A 17500-nucleotide genomic window follows, 5' to 3' on the forward strand; every position below is an offset into this window, starting at 1 on the left:
ATCTGCCACGTGCTGCCGTCCCTTGGCATGCGTGTATTCTGACCGTAGCGTCATTGGTTAGCACATTGGATAGGGCGGGAAAGTGGAGAAGCGGTGCACGTTGCTTCTCGGTCACGTGAATCTTCTCCTGCATCCGCTCGAATATACTGAGGAACAAATCCTCCGAACCACAGTGCGCCGGCAGCCACAGGGACACTCGGTTCCGCCTATCCTCCGCCAGCCACTGCGAACATAGGGTTACGATTTTCTCCGTCGATTCGATCCGTGTGGGGAAATGTGTGTAATCCGGATCGAGGAAGGTGCTATCGAGGTAAACTATCTGTGACCGCAGCGAACGGATCGTGCTGGTGTTACCGTGTGCCTGCGATGGTCGAAAATCCCCGGTGTAAAGGACGCGTTGGGTGGTTGTCTCGAAGAAGAACATTACGGAACCGGGACAGTGCTCGGCGGCGATACTGCGTACCGTGAGCTCATATTCCTCCCCTCCGGGTTCCACCGGATGGATGGTTAGCGTGACCTGCTCTCCGATGGCCATGGTTCGTACCAGGTGGGCATGGCGGGGAAATCGGTGCCGGATAAACACTCCGGAAACGGGACTCAAGTACAGCGGTCCGGGCAGCTCCACGTCCAGCTCTAGCCCTCGCATGTGATCGGTGTGGCAATGGGATAGGAAGAAGGCGGAAGCTCGCTGCCGTTGCTCCGGTTCGAAGCGGTCAATCGCTATTCCCGGAAGTTCCGGAATTACGCCCACAAAGGTACTCATTCTTAACACAGACCCGGATGTGATCCGAGAGCCGATTTTAAAAACAAACCCCACTGACGTTTCAACCGTTTTTGGAACCTTGCGTGTACACGGATGATCCTCGGTTCTCCTTTTTTCGGGGTATCTAGTTTTGAGAATTTTTATTGTTCCGACAAGTGGCGTGTGGCGAATAGTGCACACTAAGCTATTTGACTTATCTTACTAGCTAAAGCATTGGCGCTTTTTTATTAAGAAAATCGTTTCCAATCGTGGGGAAATTGCGAAACACAATTGTGTTCTGGTGCTTGCGTCTGCTTGCAGTTACTGATCGGTTGCTCCGGTTCGCTCCGATCGCCATCAGTGGTCGCTCCGGAATAGTGGCAGCCGTCGTTGCTGCCGGTGCAGCTGAAGCAGTCGATATCGAAGTTGGTTTGCGTTTCGGTCGAAACAAGGAAATCACCAAACGATTCCCCAGTACCATCCTCGCTCCAGCAGGTTTGCGTTTCGATCGTCGAGAGGCCAAGATCGGTCAGCAGACCCGCTGGCATGTCCGAGGTTTGCGTGCACATGTGCGTGTAGGAGAGCATCGGATCGTGCCGATTGATGGCACTCGTCAGCATAACATCGATAAAGTCCGTTTGCGTCTCGGTACAGACGACCGGTGTGGAAGTCTCGCTATCGCTCGATGGGGCGAGGGACCCCATGAGTGACACCGAGAACAGTGGCCGTCCAGTGGCCGGTTCGACCGGATAGAGATCAGTTGCTGCGACTGCGGCATCCACGGATGCTACTGCTGCCGATGGTTGGTCGTAGTTGTAGAGATCCTGCTCAGGTCTGTGCGACTGAGTCGTCTGTGTCGCTCGGTCGGTAAGATTGTTCACGGTTTGAACTGCGACACTCTTGGCCCCTGCTGCATGATCCGTAGCAGTGGTCGACGGAGATTTCCGACGCTTCCTAGCCCCTCGGGATGCCCCATTCGCTACCAAGCTGTCGTAACCGTGCCCTTTACGACGGGCATGCGTTAGCAAGGATTCTCGGGAGCCGTAGCTGGCCGAGCAGTGATCACAGGTGAAGGTCCTCCCACAGGACTGCAGGTGATGCCGGAGGTAGCTTTCCGTGGCAAACGTTTTATCACACCCCGTACAAACGACCGTCCGCTCTTCGTGGACCTTGAGAAAGTGTTGCTTTAAGCTCCGGAACGAGAGAAAGTGGCGCGCCCCGTTCGCTTCTTCCAGCGGTTGCTGATGGTAAGGACAGTGTGGCGATGGGCAGTAAAAGTGCTGGCTTCCCTCCGGTGGCTTCCGGTCCCTGTTTGGTTCCAGCTTGTGGCGTCGCAAGACGTGCAGCTGAAGGTGGGCCGCATTTCGGAACACTTCGTCGCAGCTACCGATCGCACAGGTGTACAGCTTACTGGCCAGAATTTCCTCGCGCGACAAGCACACTTTCGCGATGGCCGTCGTCCTTTGGGGGGGCTCAGGATTCATTCTCTAGCCGCGGGGCTCGAACATCGGAGAATACAGGAAACGGGAAACGAAATTCCGAATCGAACATCGATCGGCGGTTTGTTTGTAAACACTCCCCGTTCCAGTGCTGCCAGCTACGGCTCTTCATTTTCCTCGCTTGACCTGTCAGTCAAGTTCATTTTCATTCATCCTTGAATTCATGCCCACCGTTTCTGAAGAAAAAAAAATCATTTTCAACTAAAATTTTCTAGAAACAAGAGCGTGAATCCACGATCTGAGGTGCTTATTCTGTAACTTTCGATTACGATGGCCTCAGGCGTTCGATTCATTTGGTTCATTTTGTGTTCATTTGGTGTTCACGATCGCCTGCATGTCGAGTGCATTTTTGTGGTCGACAGCTGGCGTTCTGTTTACATCGAGCATCGAGCATCTGAAAAACAGTTATAGCGTCCTGATTGTGCATCAATAATTTCTTTCTGCTAATCGTATACTATTATTACAAAGGTTAAGTCGTTTTTATACCGAAAAAAACAAGTTAATTAACAGTTTTTTTACTTCAAACTGTCATTTTGAATTGTTTATTGTTTTCGAAACGTTTCGAAATTCGCATGAATCATCGAACGCCTGAGGCCATCGTAATCGAAAGTTACAGAATAAGCACCTGAGTCATCTTTGAACCGAACTTTTCCACGCATTTTCCCACTTTCAGAGCTGGAAAAACCATCGCAGCAGATAATTAGCAACTGGAACGTAGTGTCGTGTAATCATGGGGCGCAAAAAATCAAAGAAGACTGGTAAGTTAATCGAACGGTGGGCGAAGGGCGTACACGTATCTTGTTGGAATTTGTGCGTGTGTGTTTTTGTGTGTGGCGCTCTGTGGACAAGATTTCGAAACATGTTGATCAAATAATATTATCTCCCAATTTCCGTGCCCAAAATGATACTGAGATCCAATGTTGGGTGATGGTTCGCTTGCTTGAGCCAGATTGTCCCCGCGGGGGGGTCGGTTCTGGAAAGCAAATCTTTTTGTGCTCCATTTTGTCAAGCGTTACTGCGTCATAAAATATTATCAACTGAAGTTGGAAAGAAATAATTAATATATTATTCTTTTTTTTAACTGAAAATAGTAATTTTGTGGATAACATGTCCACGATGATGCGATTGAAATGATCGAAAAAATGCCTACGTACTGGACTGCACTGCACTGCACTGCAAAGGTGCATTATTGCATCATCCATCCTCCGTCCTCCGGTCCTTAGATCTTTTTTTTTTGTGTGTTGTTTTCATTTTCTTGAGAAACTGTGTGCATGGCTACTGGGAGCCTTGTCGCTCAAAACTGCTGATTTTGGATAACTTTGGCGTTTGATAAATAGAATACAGAAAAAGAAACAAAATATATATTTTTAGGGGATGACGATTCAGCACCAGCTGGACCCAGCACGCAAGTTGAATCGTCCACTCAGCAGCAGCAGCAGCAACCTCAACAACAGCAGCCGAAACAACCGAAGCAGCCGCAGCAACAGCAACAACAACAGCAACAGCAACAGCAACAACAGCAGCCTAAACAGCCGAAACAACCGAAGCAGCCGCAGCAACCGCAGCAACAGCAACAACAGCAGAATCCGCAGCAACAGCAGCAACAGCAACCAAAGCAGCCAAAACAACCGAAGCAGCCGCAGCAGCAACAACAACAACAGCAACAACAGCAGAATCCGCAGCAACAGCAACAACAGCCGCAGCAACAGCAGCGTCAGCCGCAACAACAGCGTCAGCAGCAGGGTCCGCAAGGTGCCTGGAACCAGGGCCAGCAACAGCGTCAGCCGCCTCAACAGCAACAACAACAACAACAGCAGCAGCAACAGCAACAGAGACAGCCTGCTGCGCATCCCCATGGACCTGGTAGTGGAGCACACGTTCGTACCTCATCCGTTGCCTCAACTAAATCTTCCTCATCCGGCGATGGGTGTCTTCCGTCCGTGGCGGAGGATCTCAGCCGAATGCAGATCGATAAGCAGAAGGTGCGCCGTACCGATCTCCGGCCCGTTCTATTCCGCAAAGGAGCCCATGGCAAAATGGGAGCCCCGGTGACGGTGGAGGCCAACTTTTTCCGGCTGCTGCTGGACAAACTGACCGGCACCGCCTACCATTACGACATCACAATCGAACCGGATCGGCCGAAAAAGTTTTACCGCCCGGTGTTTGCCCAGTTCTGTCTGGAAACATTCCCCAACGTACGGTTTGCGTACGATGGCCAGAAGAGTGCGTACGCCGCCCACCAGGTGGCCGACAGTAAAGCTACCATCACATACCACCCGGCAGACGGTGGGAAACCAAAGGATTTCACCGTGACGCTGAAAATAGCTACCACGGTGGATTTGGGTTCATTGAAAACGTAAGCGATATCCGTGTGTACCGCCATCGTTCCGTGTGCTAATTCATTCATCTGCGTCTCTTTTGTTATCGCTCGCTAGGTACATGAGCTCGAACTTGCAAAGCTTGGCCAAGCCAATGAGTGCCATCCAGTGCCTGGACGTGGTGTTACGCTGTGCGTACGAGAACAATCCCAATTTTGTCCGCGTAAGTAATCGAGTTTCGAGATATTACTGATGTTTTTGTTTTACTGATTTTCACCCTACCATCGATTCTACTTACAGTTTAAGCGAAGCGTTTACGCCGTACCGAAGCCGAACGGGCGTATCGATCTTACCAAGGGTCACGAACTGTGGTTTGGCCTGTTCCAGTCGGCCATTCTTGGATCGAAACCGTACCTGAACGTCGATGTATCGCACAAGGCCTTCCCGTCCGGTGGGCCACTGGTGAACATCTTTGCCAGCTTCAATCGCGGCCAGCTGCCACAGGATGGGCGTTCCTTCGATGCTTGGGTGCTGGCGGAACTGCAGAGCTACGTGCGCGGCATGGATGTCGTGTACCGTAGCCCGGCCGGCACGCAAAAGCGTATGCGCTGTAACGGATTGCGCGAACCGGCCAATCGGCAGCAGTTTTCACTTGACGATGGAACCAAAATGACGGTCGAGGAGTACTTTCAGCGTAAGTTGAACTACAGGCTACGCTACCCTTCGCTGCCGGTCGTACACGTTGGCAGCAGTATCCGGAGCGTGTACGTGCCGCCGGAACTGTGTGAGGTACCGTATGGTCAGGCGCTGAACAAAGCCCATCCGGACGAGTGTACTGCCGGTATCATCCGTCATTCGGCCACCAGTACGGAGGTGCGCAAGAGGAAGATCATGAATTTGACCGACGGTATCCAGTACAATCGATCCCCGACACTGCTCGATTTTGGCATCGGGGTAGGGCGCGAGTTCGAGAAATTACCGGCGCGGATCATCAACCCGCCCACGATTACGTATGCGGGTAACGATACCGTGCGTCCAGTGCGTGGAACGTGGAGGGCTGAGGGAAAGAAGTTCCTCCAGTCTAGTTCGTCCTTCACTCAGAAGCCGCTCCGCTGGCGCATTTTGAACCTGGACGGGTACACTAACGAGAACGATGTGGCCGAGTTCGGCAATATGCTGTCGCGGCATGCGCACCAATGCGACGTGCAGCTGGAACCGTTCAGCATGAAGGAAACGTACGTGTTAGTGCGTGACGTGCGCCAGTGCTTGCGCGATCTCGGTAACCTGCTGACCGACATCAAGAAGCAACAGCCGGCAATCACCATCGTGATTGTGCCGTCGAGGGGCGAGGTATACTCGCAAGTGAAGCAAAAGGCCGAACTAGCGAGCGAGCGGATCGGGCTGTTGACGCAGTGCATCAAAGGCATGACGGTTCAGCGCAAGCGTACTGATCTCAGCACGATTAACAACATTATGTTGAAGGTAACGTCATCGTCGCGGTTAATAATCTGTTTCCAGTCCTCTTTACGCAGATCCAATCTAATTTTTGTTTCGTCCGTTTTTTTTTTCTTCAGATCAACACCAAAACGAATGGAACGAACCATAAGCTGACCGTTGGCTCGCAGCCACCGTTGGCCCGTGGTAAGGTGATGTACATCGGGGCGGACGTCACGCATCCGACCAGTGACGATGTGCCGAGTGTTGTCGGCGTCACGGCCCTGTACGATCTCGAAGGGTTCCGGTACAATTGCAGCGTACGGCTGCAGGGTGCCCGTGACGAAATGATTCGCGATCTCGAGAACATCGTGTACCGGCAGGTGCAGCTGTACCAGCAGTACAACAAGGTACTGCCCGAACGCATCATGTACTACCGGGACGGTGTGTCCGATGGGCAGTTTGCCGAAATATTGACCATCGAGATGCAGGCCATTCACGCGGCGATCGGGCGCATCGGTCAGTCCTTCAAACCGGCGGTCACTTTCATCGTCGTGCAGAAGCGGCACCATACGCGGTTCTTCCCGGTGGCTGGATGTCCGACCGAGGGCAAGAATGCAAACGTTCCACCCGGAACGATCGTGGATCGGGAAATCACGGCACCGGATCGGTACGAGTTCTACCTTGTTAGCCATGCTGCCGTACAGGGTGTGGCCAAGCCGACCAAGTACGTGGTGCTGTACGATGATTCCAATTGCAACCCGGACGAGCTGCAGTCCATGACGTACAATCTGTGTCACATGTTTGCGCGCTGTAATCGGGCTGTATCCTACCCGGCACCGACGTACTATGCCCACCACGCAGCATTCCGTGGCAGGGTTTACATCAAAAAGTAAGTATGCGCCCGGGTGTGCCTCTTATTCCGCCGATTACTCTCACGGGCTCTTTTTCTTCTCTTTTCAGCAAAAAGATAAATATGAATGATTTGGAGCGGGCGTATCGTGATATCCAAATTTCATCCGATGTGAACGACAAGAACCCCATGTTCTTTGTCTAGTTTTTTTTTTATATCTTCTTTACTAAGTTTTTATTCTGCATCTACTATTTATGGAGCAATCCAAATGATATTATTAATATTGCAGTACATTCATATCGTATTATACTTAATCTAACCAAATGACAGCAAAAAAATGTAAAAAAATGTGTTGCAGTAAGCGAAAGCGCAGCGATTGCGGGCTGTGTTGTTTATAAGAAAACACAAACCAAAAAAAAAAGGAATGCTGTTGGCAATAAAGGCACAAAAGAACAAACTAACACACGAGTTTAAAGTGTTTCAATTTTGGCGGTGTATCTCCCTCCCCGACATAGCACCTTTGGTGTGTAGGTTCTGACTCATCATCTGACAAAACATGAAGTATTACTTAATAAATGTATGTAGTCCTTTGAAATATTTTGCAAAGAATCTGCTTTGCAATCAAGTGCAGAGGGGAAACAATTCAGCTGTTTAATCCTGTAGCAGATTTTGGCAACAAACAATTTTAGCTCTTTGGCCTTCAAAAGGCTCTAAATATGTGACTGATTAAAATGTACAGAATCGAGAGGTTTCAGAGAAGAAAACCCCTAAAGCCCGTCAGTTCTTAAAAATCATAGTTTAATATTGTTTTTTTTAATTAAATTTATTTAGCAACAACTAAATTCAATCCCAGATGACTGTATTACCAAATTCAATCTCTTATTAGCGTTAGTAAGTTTATAAGAACAAATATTTTTGATTTTTCAAAAACCTCTTCGGTTGATAAGGCTTAACAGGGGAGAATTTGTATGGCGCGCGCTCCTGTTAAGCCTTAACAGGAGAAAATGTTCTGTGTCAACGGGGCGGTGAACAACAACATGAACACTCAACCAGAGAGCATCTACGGACGGAATTTTTGGCGCAAAACCTGTTCGGCGCGTGTTGTGAACCTCCGTAGATCAATTAAACACACAAAATTGAAACGGAAACATCTCGCAGCAAAGTCGTGTCGTGTAGAAATAAGAAATGGAACCGGTAGCAACCTGGACGCCCGAGTATTTCGTCGAAAATGAAGCGGCCTGTCTGAAGCAACTCGAGGCAGACCGGGACGATGCCGTATGGCGCTCGATCCCGCTGCTAAACTGCATGGCCCCGCAGCACCTGGTCGATGGGCAGCTGGTACGATTCCGCGGGATGGTCCAGGATATGCAGGATCCCGAGTGTTACCTGAAGCGCTACAGCGTACGGTGCAAGTCGAGCGAATCCATCGTCCGTCACCAGAATGGCCAGTATCGGGACATTCTAGTCTATAACGCGGCCACGGAACGTGTCGATAATCGGAACGGCGGTGAGGACACATCCTTCGGTGAACGGCGATCCATGTTCGTCGTGACGATACCGGGCCAGAACGGATGGGCAATCGAGCACGAGAAGCAGGAGAACAGTGCGACAGCTGGTGCAGTCCCGGTGCAGCGTGGTGTCACCGAGGAAGGACACGATGCGGATGCGGCACCGGTACCGAGCCGTGTCAAGCGTGGCCACGATGATGATGAAGAGATGGATACCGATGCAGCGACGGATGTACGTGAGAAGGAAACAAAGAAACCGGCCACTGAATCGAAACCGGCAGCTGAAACACAACCTGGCGCTGCGGGACTGTCCGCGGACTATCTGCTCAACTCCCCGATCAGCGACCGTCCCGGGAAGGCGTGTTTGGTAAAGCTGTACCGCGACATCGAGAACTGGACGCTCAATACCGTGATCGAGGCAGTTGGTTTTCTATCGGTACACCCGGCCCTAGACGGTGCCGGCGATGTGGCGGATATGGAGGCGTTTGAGGACGAAATGTCCGAACACCAGGCCACACATCCGCCCCCTTCGCTCATTCCTCGCCTACACGCGATCTCCGTCCGCAAACTGACCCACACCAATCCACTGTTGCTGGACAGTCGCACACCATCATCCACGGGATCAGCGGATGAGGAGACCGATAGTGCCGGGACCGCGTTGATCGTAAAGGAACTGCACAACCTCCTCACGCAGTGTCTGTTTGGGGATCGTGTGGCTGCCGACTATCTGCTGTGCCATCTCGTATCGTCGGTGTATCTGCGCTACGAGGTAGAGTCACGCGGCCAGTTCTGTTTGAATCTGAGCAACATACCGGCAAAGGTACTGCCCGTTTACACGGAATCCTTGTACCAGCTGCTCGAGATGCTGCTTCCGGCGAGCCACTACTTTCCGATGACCCTCGAGAACATGAACACGGTTCAGTTCGCTCCAAGGTAATGCCTTCGTGATTTTGTACTCTGTACGAACGTTACTAACGCCATGAACGCCCGTCCCGTCCCGGCCATTCACAGGAAGGACTACACGACGAACAAACTGACGAGTGGCTTGCTCCAGCTAGCCCCTCACACGCATCTGGTGCTGGACGAGACACGGCTGCAACCGGGAAAGCTAGAATCGGCTGGCGTTGAAGCGGTCCGGCACGTGGCGCATCTCATCAACGATCAGCAGCTAAAGTATGATTTCAAGTTCTACCAGCTCGAGTTCAACGCAGACGTTCCGGTGCTGGTACTGAGTGAAGGGCGCAGTATGCTACCGGTAAGCCTTCCGGCACATTCCTTACACTTCCCGATTCCCCCTCAAACTCAACTTTCTTCTTTTCCTCCCTTCACTCAGAGTAACTGCCAACTGCCGATCATGCCGGATCTGGATGCGATCGAGTTGATCGAAGAGACGATCAAAGCCGGTCGGCACTACATCGCACCGAAGCTGGACGAGGTGAGACGTTTCTTGACGACCGCCAGGATACGATCGTTCGATATGAAAACGCTCGATCCGAAGATCGTGGAAGAGGATTTCGTGGAAATGCGTGTCGGTAGTAGCGGCGAGGTTTCCATGAACGATCTGCACACGCTGTTCGTGCTGGCACGATTGGTTGGGCTCAGCAGTGGTCATCCTTCGCTGTCGTGCGATCATTGGGAGCGTGCGAAGCAGCTGGAACTGGAACGTCGCAATCGGTTGCAAATGTTTGCCAAACCGACGGTTGAACCGTGAGCCAACGCTCGCATATTAAGTTTCTACTCTGGTAGGTTTATAGGATTAAATGAAATATTTAAAATACATTTCCACACGCAGCCCAGGTTTGCTTTTATACCAAGTTTTCACCCTAGTTTATTTGTCACGGAGCAACGGAGTAAGGAGGTTAACCAACAAAGGTGACGGTGAAGTGACGGTCGCTTTTTTTCCGGAAGAACGTCCCTGCCAGGAAGGAAGGAAGGACGGTGGGTCCCGTTATAGTTGCGGGATTCGAATGGAAGGATGAAGCGCTAAATTTGATGTCGCTAGTGTTCCTGTTGCACAGTCCGATCGTAGAAGACGTCTACGTCTTGTAGAAGAAGAAGAAGTAGTCGTGGTAGTAGTAGTAGTAGTAGTAGTAGCCTTACAAAGAGGGAAACAACTTAAATGTGTCCACCGATCCGAGTCAGTGGCACCTAGCAATCGAGGAAGTTTGCTGCCATCAGCAGCTCGAGGGCAATTTCCGGTGCGATCGGGAACTCCGGTATCTCGGTCGAACTGTTCGTGTACCGGACCTTGTAGGTGAAGTACATGCACACTTTCTCGAGGACGTGCGAGCTGAAAAGGTGAACGAAACGAAACGAGGCAATCAATCTAGTGACCCTAGGGATTCGCGATGATATCACGCAGCCTACTGCCGCGCCGCACAGTGCAGCTGTCACTGAAAGGATCAAAGTTCGATCGAAACGTTCAGTAATCCCCAAACGATGACGACCACCATCTCCATTATCAGTGACTGCGACCTACTCGGCACGGCGACGGAGTCGATGTGGATGCGAGATTTGTGCTGCTTTGCGTTATATAATGCGAATCCCGGGGCGTCCCGGCAATACTTACGGTATTTCTCGGAAGTTCACTTCGTTGGCTTCATTCTCCGCAAACTGGCCGGGGCCGGAGAGCATGGCTTTGATCGTGCCGGAGGTAAGCGCGTGCTCGCGTTTCACGATGAACTCGTGCCCATCGGATGAGATCAGCTTCACGTACATGGCATCCGGTCCCTCGCAGCCCCCGTACACCCGTTCAGAGCTCGTGCGGTCCTCCATCGGTAGCATTCGCTGTTGTTCCGGTTCGGCCTACTATTTCGACGTGCCTGGCGTAGTGCTGAAGTCGGGGGGTGGTTAATTCGAGGCCACAAATTAAGGCTGCAATCGAGGGAAACAGGACATTAGGAGCGCTACAATCGTAGAACAACTAAAGGCTTTTCAGTGGCCGCAGATAAACGGGGGTGGTCGTCGTCATTGGCCCCGGATGATGACTTTACAGTTTCGTCCTGGGCTTACCACACGGGGTGTTTGACAACCGTGGGGCGGCGGGTGGCGGCGAGCTTACCAAGCGGCGGTGATGGTCCGCAGCACAAGCGCAGCGCGAGTCCCTTGACGATTGTGGGGGGTAAATCGAGTTTTCTATTGTTTTGTGACTCCGCGATATTTGCGCACACACGCACACAAAAGCGGCACTCGGCGTTTTAAGCGAAGAAGAAGAAGAGGAATAGACGGAAGAAGAGGCGAAAAAAAAACACTCACTTGACAGTAGCCAAGGGGCTTGACGATGGCGCCTCCTTATCGCGTGTCCATTCGAAACCTAATGATTACACGAAGAGCGAGCGAATATTTTAGGACAACCCAAAGTTCGGCTGCCCAAATAAATCAAAATAACCCCGAATTGTGCGAGTTACGCTTTGTGTAGACTCTCGATGAGGTTTTCTCCTCGTACACTTCCAAAGACCCCTCGGTGATCGGTAGATGGCGCTCGCGTTGTTGTCAAACTTCAACCAAAACAAATAAAACCATAATTTATTTAACTTAAATAATTCTCAAAAGATTAATGGAAATTTAATCCCAGCAAGTTCAATGAAACCTATTCCACACCAAACTACTTAAAAGTCCAGCTCATCTGATCGGTGACGTTCGATTTGTGCAAGCTTATGGAACAGTGCTCCAGGTACGGCGGCCCCGTAATTTTGGCATCATATTTGCAAGCATCTCCGGGAGAGGGTTAAATAAATTGGATCTCAATAATTTGATGTACAATTAGTTGCAGAAGAAACCATTAGCCTCAAAATGGTAAGTAGAAATGTACTTCTCGCAACCGAGGGCGGTATAATTGACTTCCGGATGATCACCTTTCCAGAGACACGACGATCCGGCTTCGGCGAAGCTGGAACAGACGGAACCGTTCCACTTCCCGTACTGTTACATCTGCAACACGCCCGACTTACAGATGGAAACGGGCAACCTGTGTATGTTGTTTCAATCGGAACAAAATGGATATTCGGCGGCCAAAACGCTGACCGAAATCCTGCAGATTGATGTCACACCGGAACTGTGCCATTCGCAACTCATCTGCATCAACTGCAACCTGCTGTGCGTCGAGTATCAGCAGCTGCTGGAACGGGTGGAGACAATAAGGATCCAGATGACGGTGGCCTACAATCAAACCGTCATGAAGCTGGCGGGTCTTACGGAGAAAGTCCTGAAAGACACACCCGTTACCGATGAGAACCTCGAGCAGGCACTGCAAAGCATTGAAAAAGGATTTGTAAGTCATTGCTATTTGCTGCACCGGTTATTGTGGTGGAAATTAACGACTTTGCTCTTTCCTGCCACACTTTCAGATGTCCATCGATGAGGTGTTCCAAATGGAGGGTCTCGTCGCTGATTCCATCATCGAAGATCCGTCCTCGGAACAAATTGAAGGTGTGCTGCCAAAGCTAACGCTCGATTGGCATGGGGCCACGCCGGACCAACCCATCGATTCGTCCGTTCTGTTAAGTTCAGCTACAATCGCCGATGAGCAACCGCAGCACGTTGCCGTTCAAGAGCCGGAACCACCAATTCTTACCACCGTTCAAGACGTTGCTTCAACACAGTTGGAACCGCAGGAAACGAACCTGCTAGCACCGGACACCGAAACTCCTGTTGACTGTGATAGTAGCAACGACGATAAGCTTCACTCGCTGATTGCGGATAGAATCGTCGAAGTAAAGGCAGAAGATGGTACGGTTATGTATTGTGTTTACGAGAATGTAATCGAATCGTACAGTGATCAAGAAGAAGCCCCACCGGAAACGATGATGGCCAGCAATGACGATGCCGATGTTGTGACGAACGATGATGATGATGATGATGATGTGGTAGAGTACGATGAAGTGATCGTCGAGAGTTCAGAACCGGCTGCGACGGAGCATACGCCTGAGGAGCAACCACCACCACCGACTTCCCTTTTGGATGCAGTTGAAGAACAGCAGGCGCCGGTTGACGGAAATGAGAGGAACGAATCTGCTGCCATCACCCAACCGGTAAGTAGGCTGTGGGAATTCTTTGTAATTTTGATATTTATTGGAATTCTTACGGCTTACGGCAATAATATTACAGTTAGATTTTCCTAAAGTAAGCTATCATGTATCATGCTATCATGACCCCTTTTCCGCTAGCAGCTATGAAGCAGCGTGCGTTGTCAGCTATTCATGTAACAGTTTCGTAAGGATACCGCCTTCCATAGGAGCGGTATCGCGCGGATCGCGCGGATCGCGCGTATCGCGTTGATAGTATACGATGTGCATCCCGGCCATCCTCACTCATCGGCGATTGGTTCGAACTCGCAAACGCGAAGTTTCAAATACCCTCAGGAAGAGACGGCGGCCGACTGCCGGTTGCTGCGGTTCGAACCGATGGGGCGCGGTTTTGGCTGCAGATGCGTACCGACGAACACGATCAGCATGACGAGCAGCATCCAGATCGGTATCATCATCGCGTACATCGGTATCCACTTGTACTCGAGCTTCAGGCAGATGCCGATCTGGGACAGAATTTTCAGCAAAATCCCGAACCCGTAGTACTTGTAGTGCTGCAGCAGCACCAGCCGGTTCGCGTGCTGCCGCTGCACGATCTCTATCACGGCCCAAGTGATCAGAATCGCATCGTACAGCCACAGCGGGATGAAGACGAGGAACCAGTTCCAGTAGATGCGGTTCTCCAGCCGGAAGCACAGCACCGCCAGAAACAATCCCAGGATGAACCACGTGAATAGTGCCCGCTGTACGAAGCCCATCGCTGCTAGCTAGGATTTCACGATGCGATCGATGGAATTAAGAAGCGGTGGAGGTGTTGAATCGGCAGACGAATTATTCGCGAGGCTTACGGCCAAGAGCGAGTTGTTTTGGTTAATTCTCGTTTTCTTCGTTTTTGTTTTCGTTTTTACGCGTCCACTGACCTGCTCGAAATTAGCCGACCAAGTGCTCGAGCGCTCGAAATCTCGATTTGAATTTCAACGGCTGCACCTTCAAGAATTTAATTTTTGTTCTCATTTCGTTCCGGTTTTGCAGCTCTTTTTCAAGGTGGAAGACGTGTACTACTGCACAACCTGCAGTTCCGTGGGCAAGATGAACGGGTATCACGTGAAGAGCATCGCACATCACCTGAAGGTGGAGCACGGTGAGAAGATACTCGTGTGCGAACGGTGTGATGCGGTGTTTAGCCGCCGATCGGCCTACAACAAGCACATGGACCAGCACACGGCCGACGACTGTGGAGGAGATTTTAACTGCGACATCTGCGCCATCAAGCTAGACTCTGTGCGAGCGTTGCGTATCCATCGTAAAAACCACGTTCCGGCCACCAAGCTGTGGTCCTGTGAGCTCTGTGAGAAGAAGTACGTCACGAAGAATCTCCTGGAGGTGCACATGAACACGCACACCGGGGAGCGGCCGTACCAGTGCACCGTTTGTTCGAAGGATTTCTCCTCCAAGTACGTGCTGGCAGTGCACATGAAGACCCACAGTGAACGGACGCGGAACTTTGTCTGCACGGTGTGCAATGCGTCGTTCTTTAAGCGCAACAACCTGGTACAGCACGAGCGGATCCATCTTGGGCTAAAGGAGTACATGTGTCGCGATTGCGGTAAAGAGTTCCTGTCGCAGCATAATCTTAACGTGCACCGAATCATCCATGCCGGCAATAAACCGTTCTCGTGTCGGACGTGTGGTAAATCGTTTGCTCGGAAGGCGGAAATGATTGATCATGAGCGGATACACACGGGTACGGGCACAATTTGCAGGCCATTTGTGTTCCTGGGATGACACTGTCTGGTTCTCATGCGTTTCTTTGCCCGCTTTTGTAGGTGAGAAACCGTTCGCTTGTGATATCTGTGATGCACGTTTTGCCCAGCGGTCGAACCTGCACTCGCACCGGAGGGTCACGCATATGAACGATAAGCGGTTCAAGTGTGAGATCTGCGGTGCCTGCTTCAAGCGACGCCGGTTGCTGGTGTATCACGAGCGATCGACGCATACCGGGGAGCGACCGTACAAGTGTGATCAGTGCACAGCTACGTTCGCGTATCCGGAGCACTTCCAGAAGCACAAACGCATCCACAGCGGTGCGAAACCATTCTCCTGTGAGGTAAGTTATGCGAGCGGGCTCACGCTCTACATTCTAATGCCAACTCAGCAAGCGTGTTTCCTCTTCCGCCCTTAGGTCTGCCACAAATCGTTCAACAGCCGGGACAACAGAAATGCACACCGGTACGTGCACAGTGACAAGAAACCGTTCGAGTGTGTCATTTGCGGTGCCGGGTTCATGCGCAAGTCGCACCTGTACGGACATATGCAAAAGTTCGGTCACTTGAACGATACCATCATCGTCAACCAGCCACACATTAAGCCGAACGATACGCTGGACTTTACTCACGAATCCTTCACCATCGCTAGCGCCGATGCATTGGCGGATGATACGGGTGAACCCATTGAACCGGCGGCGGCGGTAGTAGGCTGTAGTGACGAAGGTACGGCCAGCCATCACTCACCACGAATGATCATCGAAGGCGAAGAAGATACGACCGAGACCATGGATGACATTATCGAAACGGATGAGGTAATGTAGAGCGGCCGGGAGCGCGGAGTGGGTACCGATAACCATGGCCATTTTTCTTTGCAATCGTCCACAGTACTACATCGAGCAGGATGAGGACTATGTCGAAGGCATGCACGAAGATACGAGCAACAGTACTCCAGTTCCCGTGGCGGATCTACAGGCGGATGATGATGACAGTGCCATTGAGTAAAAGGCGTACCGTGGACACGGTTTCCGCTTTACTGGCACTTTTGTAAATAAATCTAACGATAAGGTTACACTTTTTACACCGCCCGGGTTCATTCCCTTCCACGTCCAGCCAGTAGTCTTCCAAGGGTTTCTGCATTCATCCTGGCCTGGGCACAGATTTTACTTTCCAGCAGTACCGACGGTTCGTGGGTCAGCATACGGACACACTCGTTGGCGTTGAGTAGCGATTCCTGGAGGAGCGGTAGGCCGGCCGCCGGTGTATTTGAGCGACTGTTCGATTCCATGCCACGTCGTCCCAGTTCGGCAAGGGCTGCGTGTAACTCGAAACGGGTTATGCCAAAAGCACGGCTTTCAGCTGGAAAAGGGACAATGGATAAATCGATGGTAACAGAGCGGCATCTTCCTCGTTCGGGCCTTACCTGGACAGAGTTTCTCGAACAGAGCGATCAGTTCCTGACAAGCTTTAATCTTGCTCATCAGCTTACCGTACGGTAGCTTCCGGATATGCTCGGGCCGTCCACTACCACCGATCGCCTGTGATAGTGCCATCTTCGCCTCGACCATGTACTGATGGTTCGGAGTGAGCCACTTGGCGTAATGGCGCAGATACTTCACGCAATGGTCCTCACGTTGCTTCTGCATCGCCTGAATGTCGATTCGGGCACGATCGAGGATTTGCGCGACAGCCGTACCAGGCTGTTTAACATGGCAGCGTCCACAAAGCCACTCGGCACCATCATCATCACCAACGGCAGACCCCTGGGTGGACGTATCGCACGGCAGTAGATATCCCTTGCACATCTGCGACGATTGATCACTAGTGCGGAACCCAGAGCACCGCACCGCACTGAAGAATGTGCCAAACTCGGTCGGATCGAGACAACGCTCGCAGGCACAGCTGAACAGTTTGGTCTGCAACAAATGGGCTCGCCGTTGGGCCGTCGTCCAGAGCACATCGGTGTAGGAGATGCTGAGCCGGGTACCTTGTGCGATCGCAACCGGTGCCCACAGGATGATCTCACCCTGATCGGAAAAGCTTTTCGCCAGATTAGGCCGACAGGAGTGTTCCAGCATCGAGGCGACACTGTAGATGGTAACGGATGCCGGTTCCGTCAGTGGTACCTCGTGACCGTTCACCTGAATGATACCGATCGCTCGCAGGATATCATCCTCCTGCCAACGGTTGTCGCATTTGAAGAATCTGAAAGTAAAGTTTTGAAAAGAAATGGAAATTAAAGTATGTGCCTAGACAGATGCAGATCATATAGTACCTCGGGATTAGTTGAGCTACTCCTCGTCGATCGGTACGCCACTGTTCCGAACCGCGCCGTTCCTCATCGTGGGACTGCAACCGC

General features: G+C 51.4%; 8 protein-coding genes across 9 annotated transcripts in view; 3 read left to right on the forward strand and 5 right to left on the reverse strand.

Moving 5' to 3' along the window:
- Positions 1 to 784, reverse strand: part of LOC126574097 (protein artemis-like) — a 1257-nt gene extending 473 nt beyond the window's left edge. Inside the window, exon 1 of the mRNA XM_050234067.1 lies at positions 1 to 784. This exon is cut by the window's left edge and continues 473 nt beyond it. Within this exon, the coding sequence (XP_050090024.1) occupies positions 1 to 763 (763 nt within the window). The 5' untranslated portion in view covers positions 764 to 784.
- Positions 785 to 984: 200 nt separating this feature from the next.
- LOC126577692 (ATM interactor-like) lies at positions 985 to 2232 on the reverse strand. Its single transcript, XM_050239518.1, has one exon. It carries the CDS (start codon positions 2224 to 2226, stop codon positions 991 to 993), a length of 1236 nt encoding a protein of 411 aa, XP_050095475.1. The 5' UTR covers positions 2227 to 2232; the 3' UTR covers positions 985 to 990.
- Positions 2233 to 2864: 632 nt separating this feature from the next.
- LOC126577674 (protein argonaute-2) lies at positions 2865 to 7307 on the forward strand. 2 transcript variants are annotated; one of them, XM_050239490.1, is made up of 7 exons: positions 2871 to 2999; positions 3613 to 3686; positions 3753 to 4597; positions 4677 to 4782; positions 4860 to 6041; positions 6134 to 6885; positions 6957 to 7307. In XM_050239490.1, exons 1-7 carry the CDS (start codon positions 2972 to 2974, stop codon positions 7048 to 7050), a joined length of 3081 nt encoding a protein of 1026 aa, XP_050095447.1. In that variant the 5' UTR covers positions 2871 to 2971; the 3' UTR covers positions 7051 to 7307. The 2 variants fall into 2 exon arrangements, with proteins under 2 accessions (XP_050095446.1, XP_050095447.1); XM_050239489.1 differs by having other exon boundaries at positions 2865 to 2999; positions 3613 to 4597.
- A 648-nt stretch (positions 7308 to 7955) lies between these two features.
- LOC126577684 (mini-chromosome maintenance complex-binding protein) lies at positions 7956 to 10077 on the forward strand. The gene is made up of 3 exons (XM_050239509.1): positions 7956 to 9287; positions 9366 to 9609; positions 9688 to 10077. Exons 1-3 carry the CDS (start codon positions 8032 to 8034, stop codon positions 10063 to 10065), a joined length of 1878 nt encoding a protein of 625 aa, XP_050095466.1. The 5' UTR covers positions 7956 to 8031; the 3' UTR covers positions 10066 to 10077.
- A 75-nt stretch (positions 10078 to 10152) lies between these two features.
- LOC126577705 (elongin-C) lies at positions 10153 to 11581 on the reverse strand. Its single transcript, XM_050239536.1, has 3 exons — positions 11416 to 11581; positions 10924 to 11228; positions 10153 to 10644 (listed from the first exon to the last, which is right to left on the reverse strand). Exons 2-3 carry the CDS (start codon positions 11136 to 11138, stop codon positions 10503 to 10505), a joined length of 357 nt encoding a protein of 118 aa, XP_050095493.1. The 5' UTR covers positions 11139 to 11228; positions 11416 to 11581; the 3' UTR covers positions 10153 to 10502.
- Positions 11582 to 11880: 299 nt separating this feature from the next.
- LOC126577678 (zinc finger protein with KRAB and SCAN domains 7-like) lies at positions 11881 to 16224 on the forward strand. The gene is made up of 7 exons (XM_050239497.1): positions 11881 to 12149; positions 12217 to 12624; positions 12701 to 13384; positions 14411 to 15122; positions 15205 to 15485; positions 15561 to 15956; positions 16030 to 16224. Exons 1-7 carry the CDS (start codon positions 12147 to 12149, stop codon positions 16144 to 16146), a joined length of 2601 nt encoding a protein of 866 aa, XP_050095454.1. The 5' UTR covers positions 11881 to 12146; the 3' UTR covers positions 16147 to 16224.
- LOC126577704 (transmembrane protein 60) lies at positions 13403 to 14215 on the reverse strand. The gene has a single exon (XM_050239535.1). The coding sequence runs from the start codon at positions 14134 to 14136 to the stop codon at positions 13711 to 13713; it is 426 nt and encodes a 141-aa protein (XP_050095492.1). The 5' UTR covers positions 14137 to 14215; the 3' UTR covers positions 13403 to 13710.
- Positions 16225 to 16234: 10 nt separating the features above from the next.
- The window catches only part of LOC126577687 (SET domain-containing protein SmydA-8-like), a 2504-nt gene continuing 1238 nt past the window's right edge, over positions 16235 to 17500 (reverse strand). The window contains exons 4-6 of the mRNA XM_050239512.1: positions 17417 to 17500; positions 16565 to 17346; positions 16235 to 16500 (exon numbers count right to left, since the gene is read on the reverse strand). The exon at positions 17417 to 17500 is cut by the window's right edge and continues 107 nt beyond it. Of these exons, the coding sequence (XP_050095469.1) occupies positions 16235 to 16500; positions 16565 to 17346; positions 17417 to 17500 (1132 nt within the window). The remainder of the gene's footprint in view (positions 16501 to 16564; positions 17347 to 17416) is intronic.

This window comes from Anopheles aquasalis, chromosome 3 (genome assembly GCF_943734665.1).
Source record: "Anopheles aquasalis chromosome 3, idAnoAquaMG_Q_19, whole genome shotgun sequence".
Taxonomy (NCBI): domain Eukaryota; kingdom Metazoa; phylum Arthropoda; class Insecta; order Diptera; family Culicidae; genus Anopheles; species Anopheles aquasalis.

Coding starts and splice junctions, on each gene's coding strand:
- LOC126577692 (XM_050239518.1), bottom strand. CDS start 2,226: ATGAATCCTGAGCCCCCCCAAAGGACGACGGCCATCGCGAAAGTGTGC.
- LOC126577674 (XM_050239489.1), top strand. CDS start 2,972: ATGGGGCGCAAAAAATCAAAGAAGACTG. Junction 3,000..3,612: donor CAAAAAATCAAAGAAGACTG/GTAAGTTAATCG, acceptor ATATATTTTTAG/GGGATGACGATTCAGCACCA. Junction 6,042..6,133: donor TTAACAACATTATGTTGAAG/GTAACGTCATCG, acceptor TTTTTTCTTCAG/ATCAACACCAAAACGAATGG.
- LOC126577684 (XM_050239509.1), top strand. CDS start 8,032: ATGGAACCGGTAGCAACCTGGACGCCCGAGTATTTCGTCGAAAATGAA. Junction 9,288..9,365: donor ACGGTTCAGTTCGCTCCAAG/GTAATGCCTTCG, acceptor GGCCATTCACAG/GAAGGACTACACGACGAACA. Junction 9,610..9,687: donor AAGGGCGCAGTATGCTACCG/GTAAGCCTTCCG, acceptor CCCTTCACTCAG/AGTAACTGCCAACTGCCGAT.
- LOC126577705 (XM_050239536.1), bottom strand. CDS start 11,138: ATGCTACCGATGGAGGACCGCACGAGCTCTGAACGGGTGTACGGGGGC. Junction 10,645..10,923: donor GTGAACTTCCGAGAAATACC/GTAAGTATTGCC, acceptor TCACCTTTTCAG/CTCGCACGTCCTCGAGAAAG.
- LOC126577678 (XM_050239497.1), top strand. Junction 12,625..12,700: donor AAAGCATTGAAAAAGGATTT/GTAAGTCATTGC, acceptor CCACACTTTCAG/ATGTCCATCGATGAGGTGTT. Junction 13,385..14,410: donor CTGCTGCCATCACCCAACCG/GTAAGTAGGCTG, acceptor CCGGTTTTGCAG/CTCTTTTTCAAGGTGGAAGA.
- LOC126577704 (XM_050239535.1), bottom strand. CDS start 14,136: ATGGGCTTCGTACAGCGGGCACTATTCACGTGGTTCATCCTGGGATTG.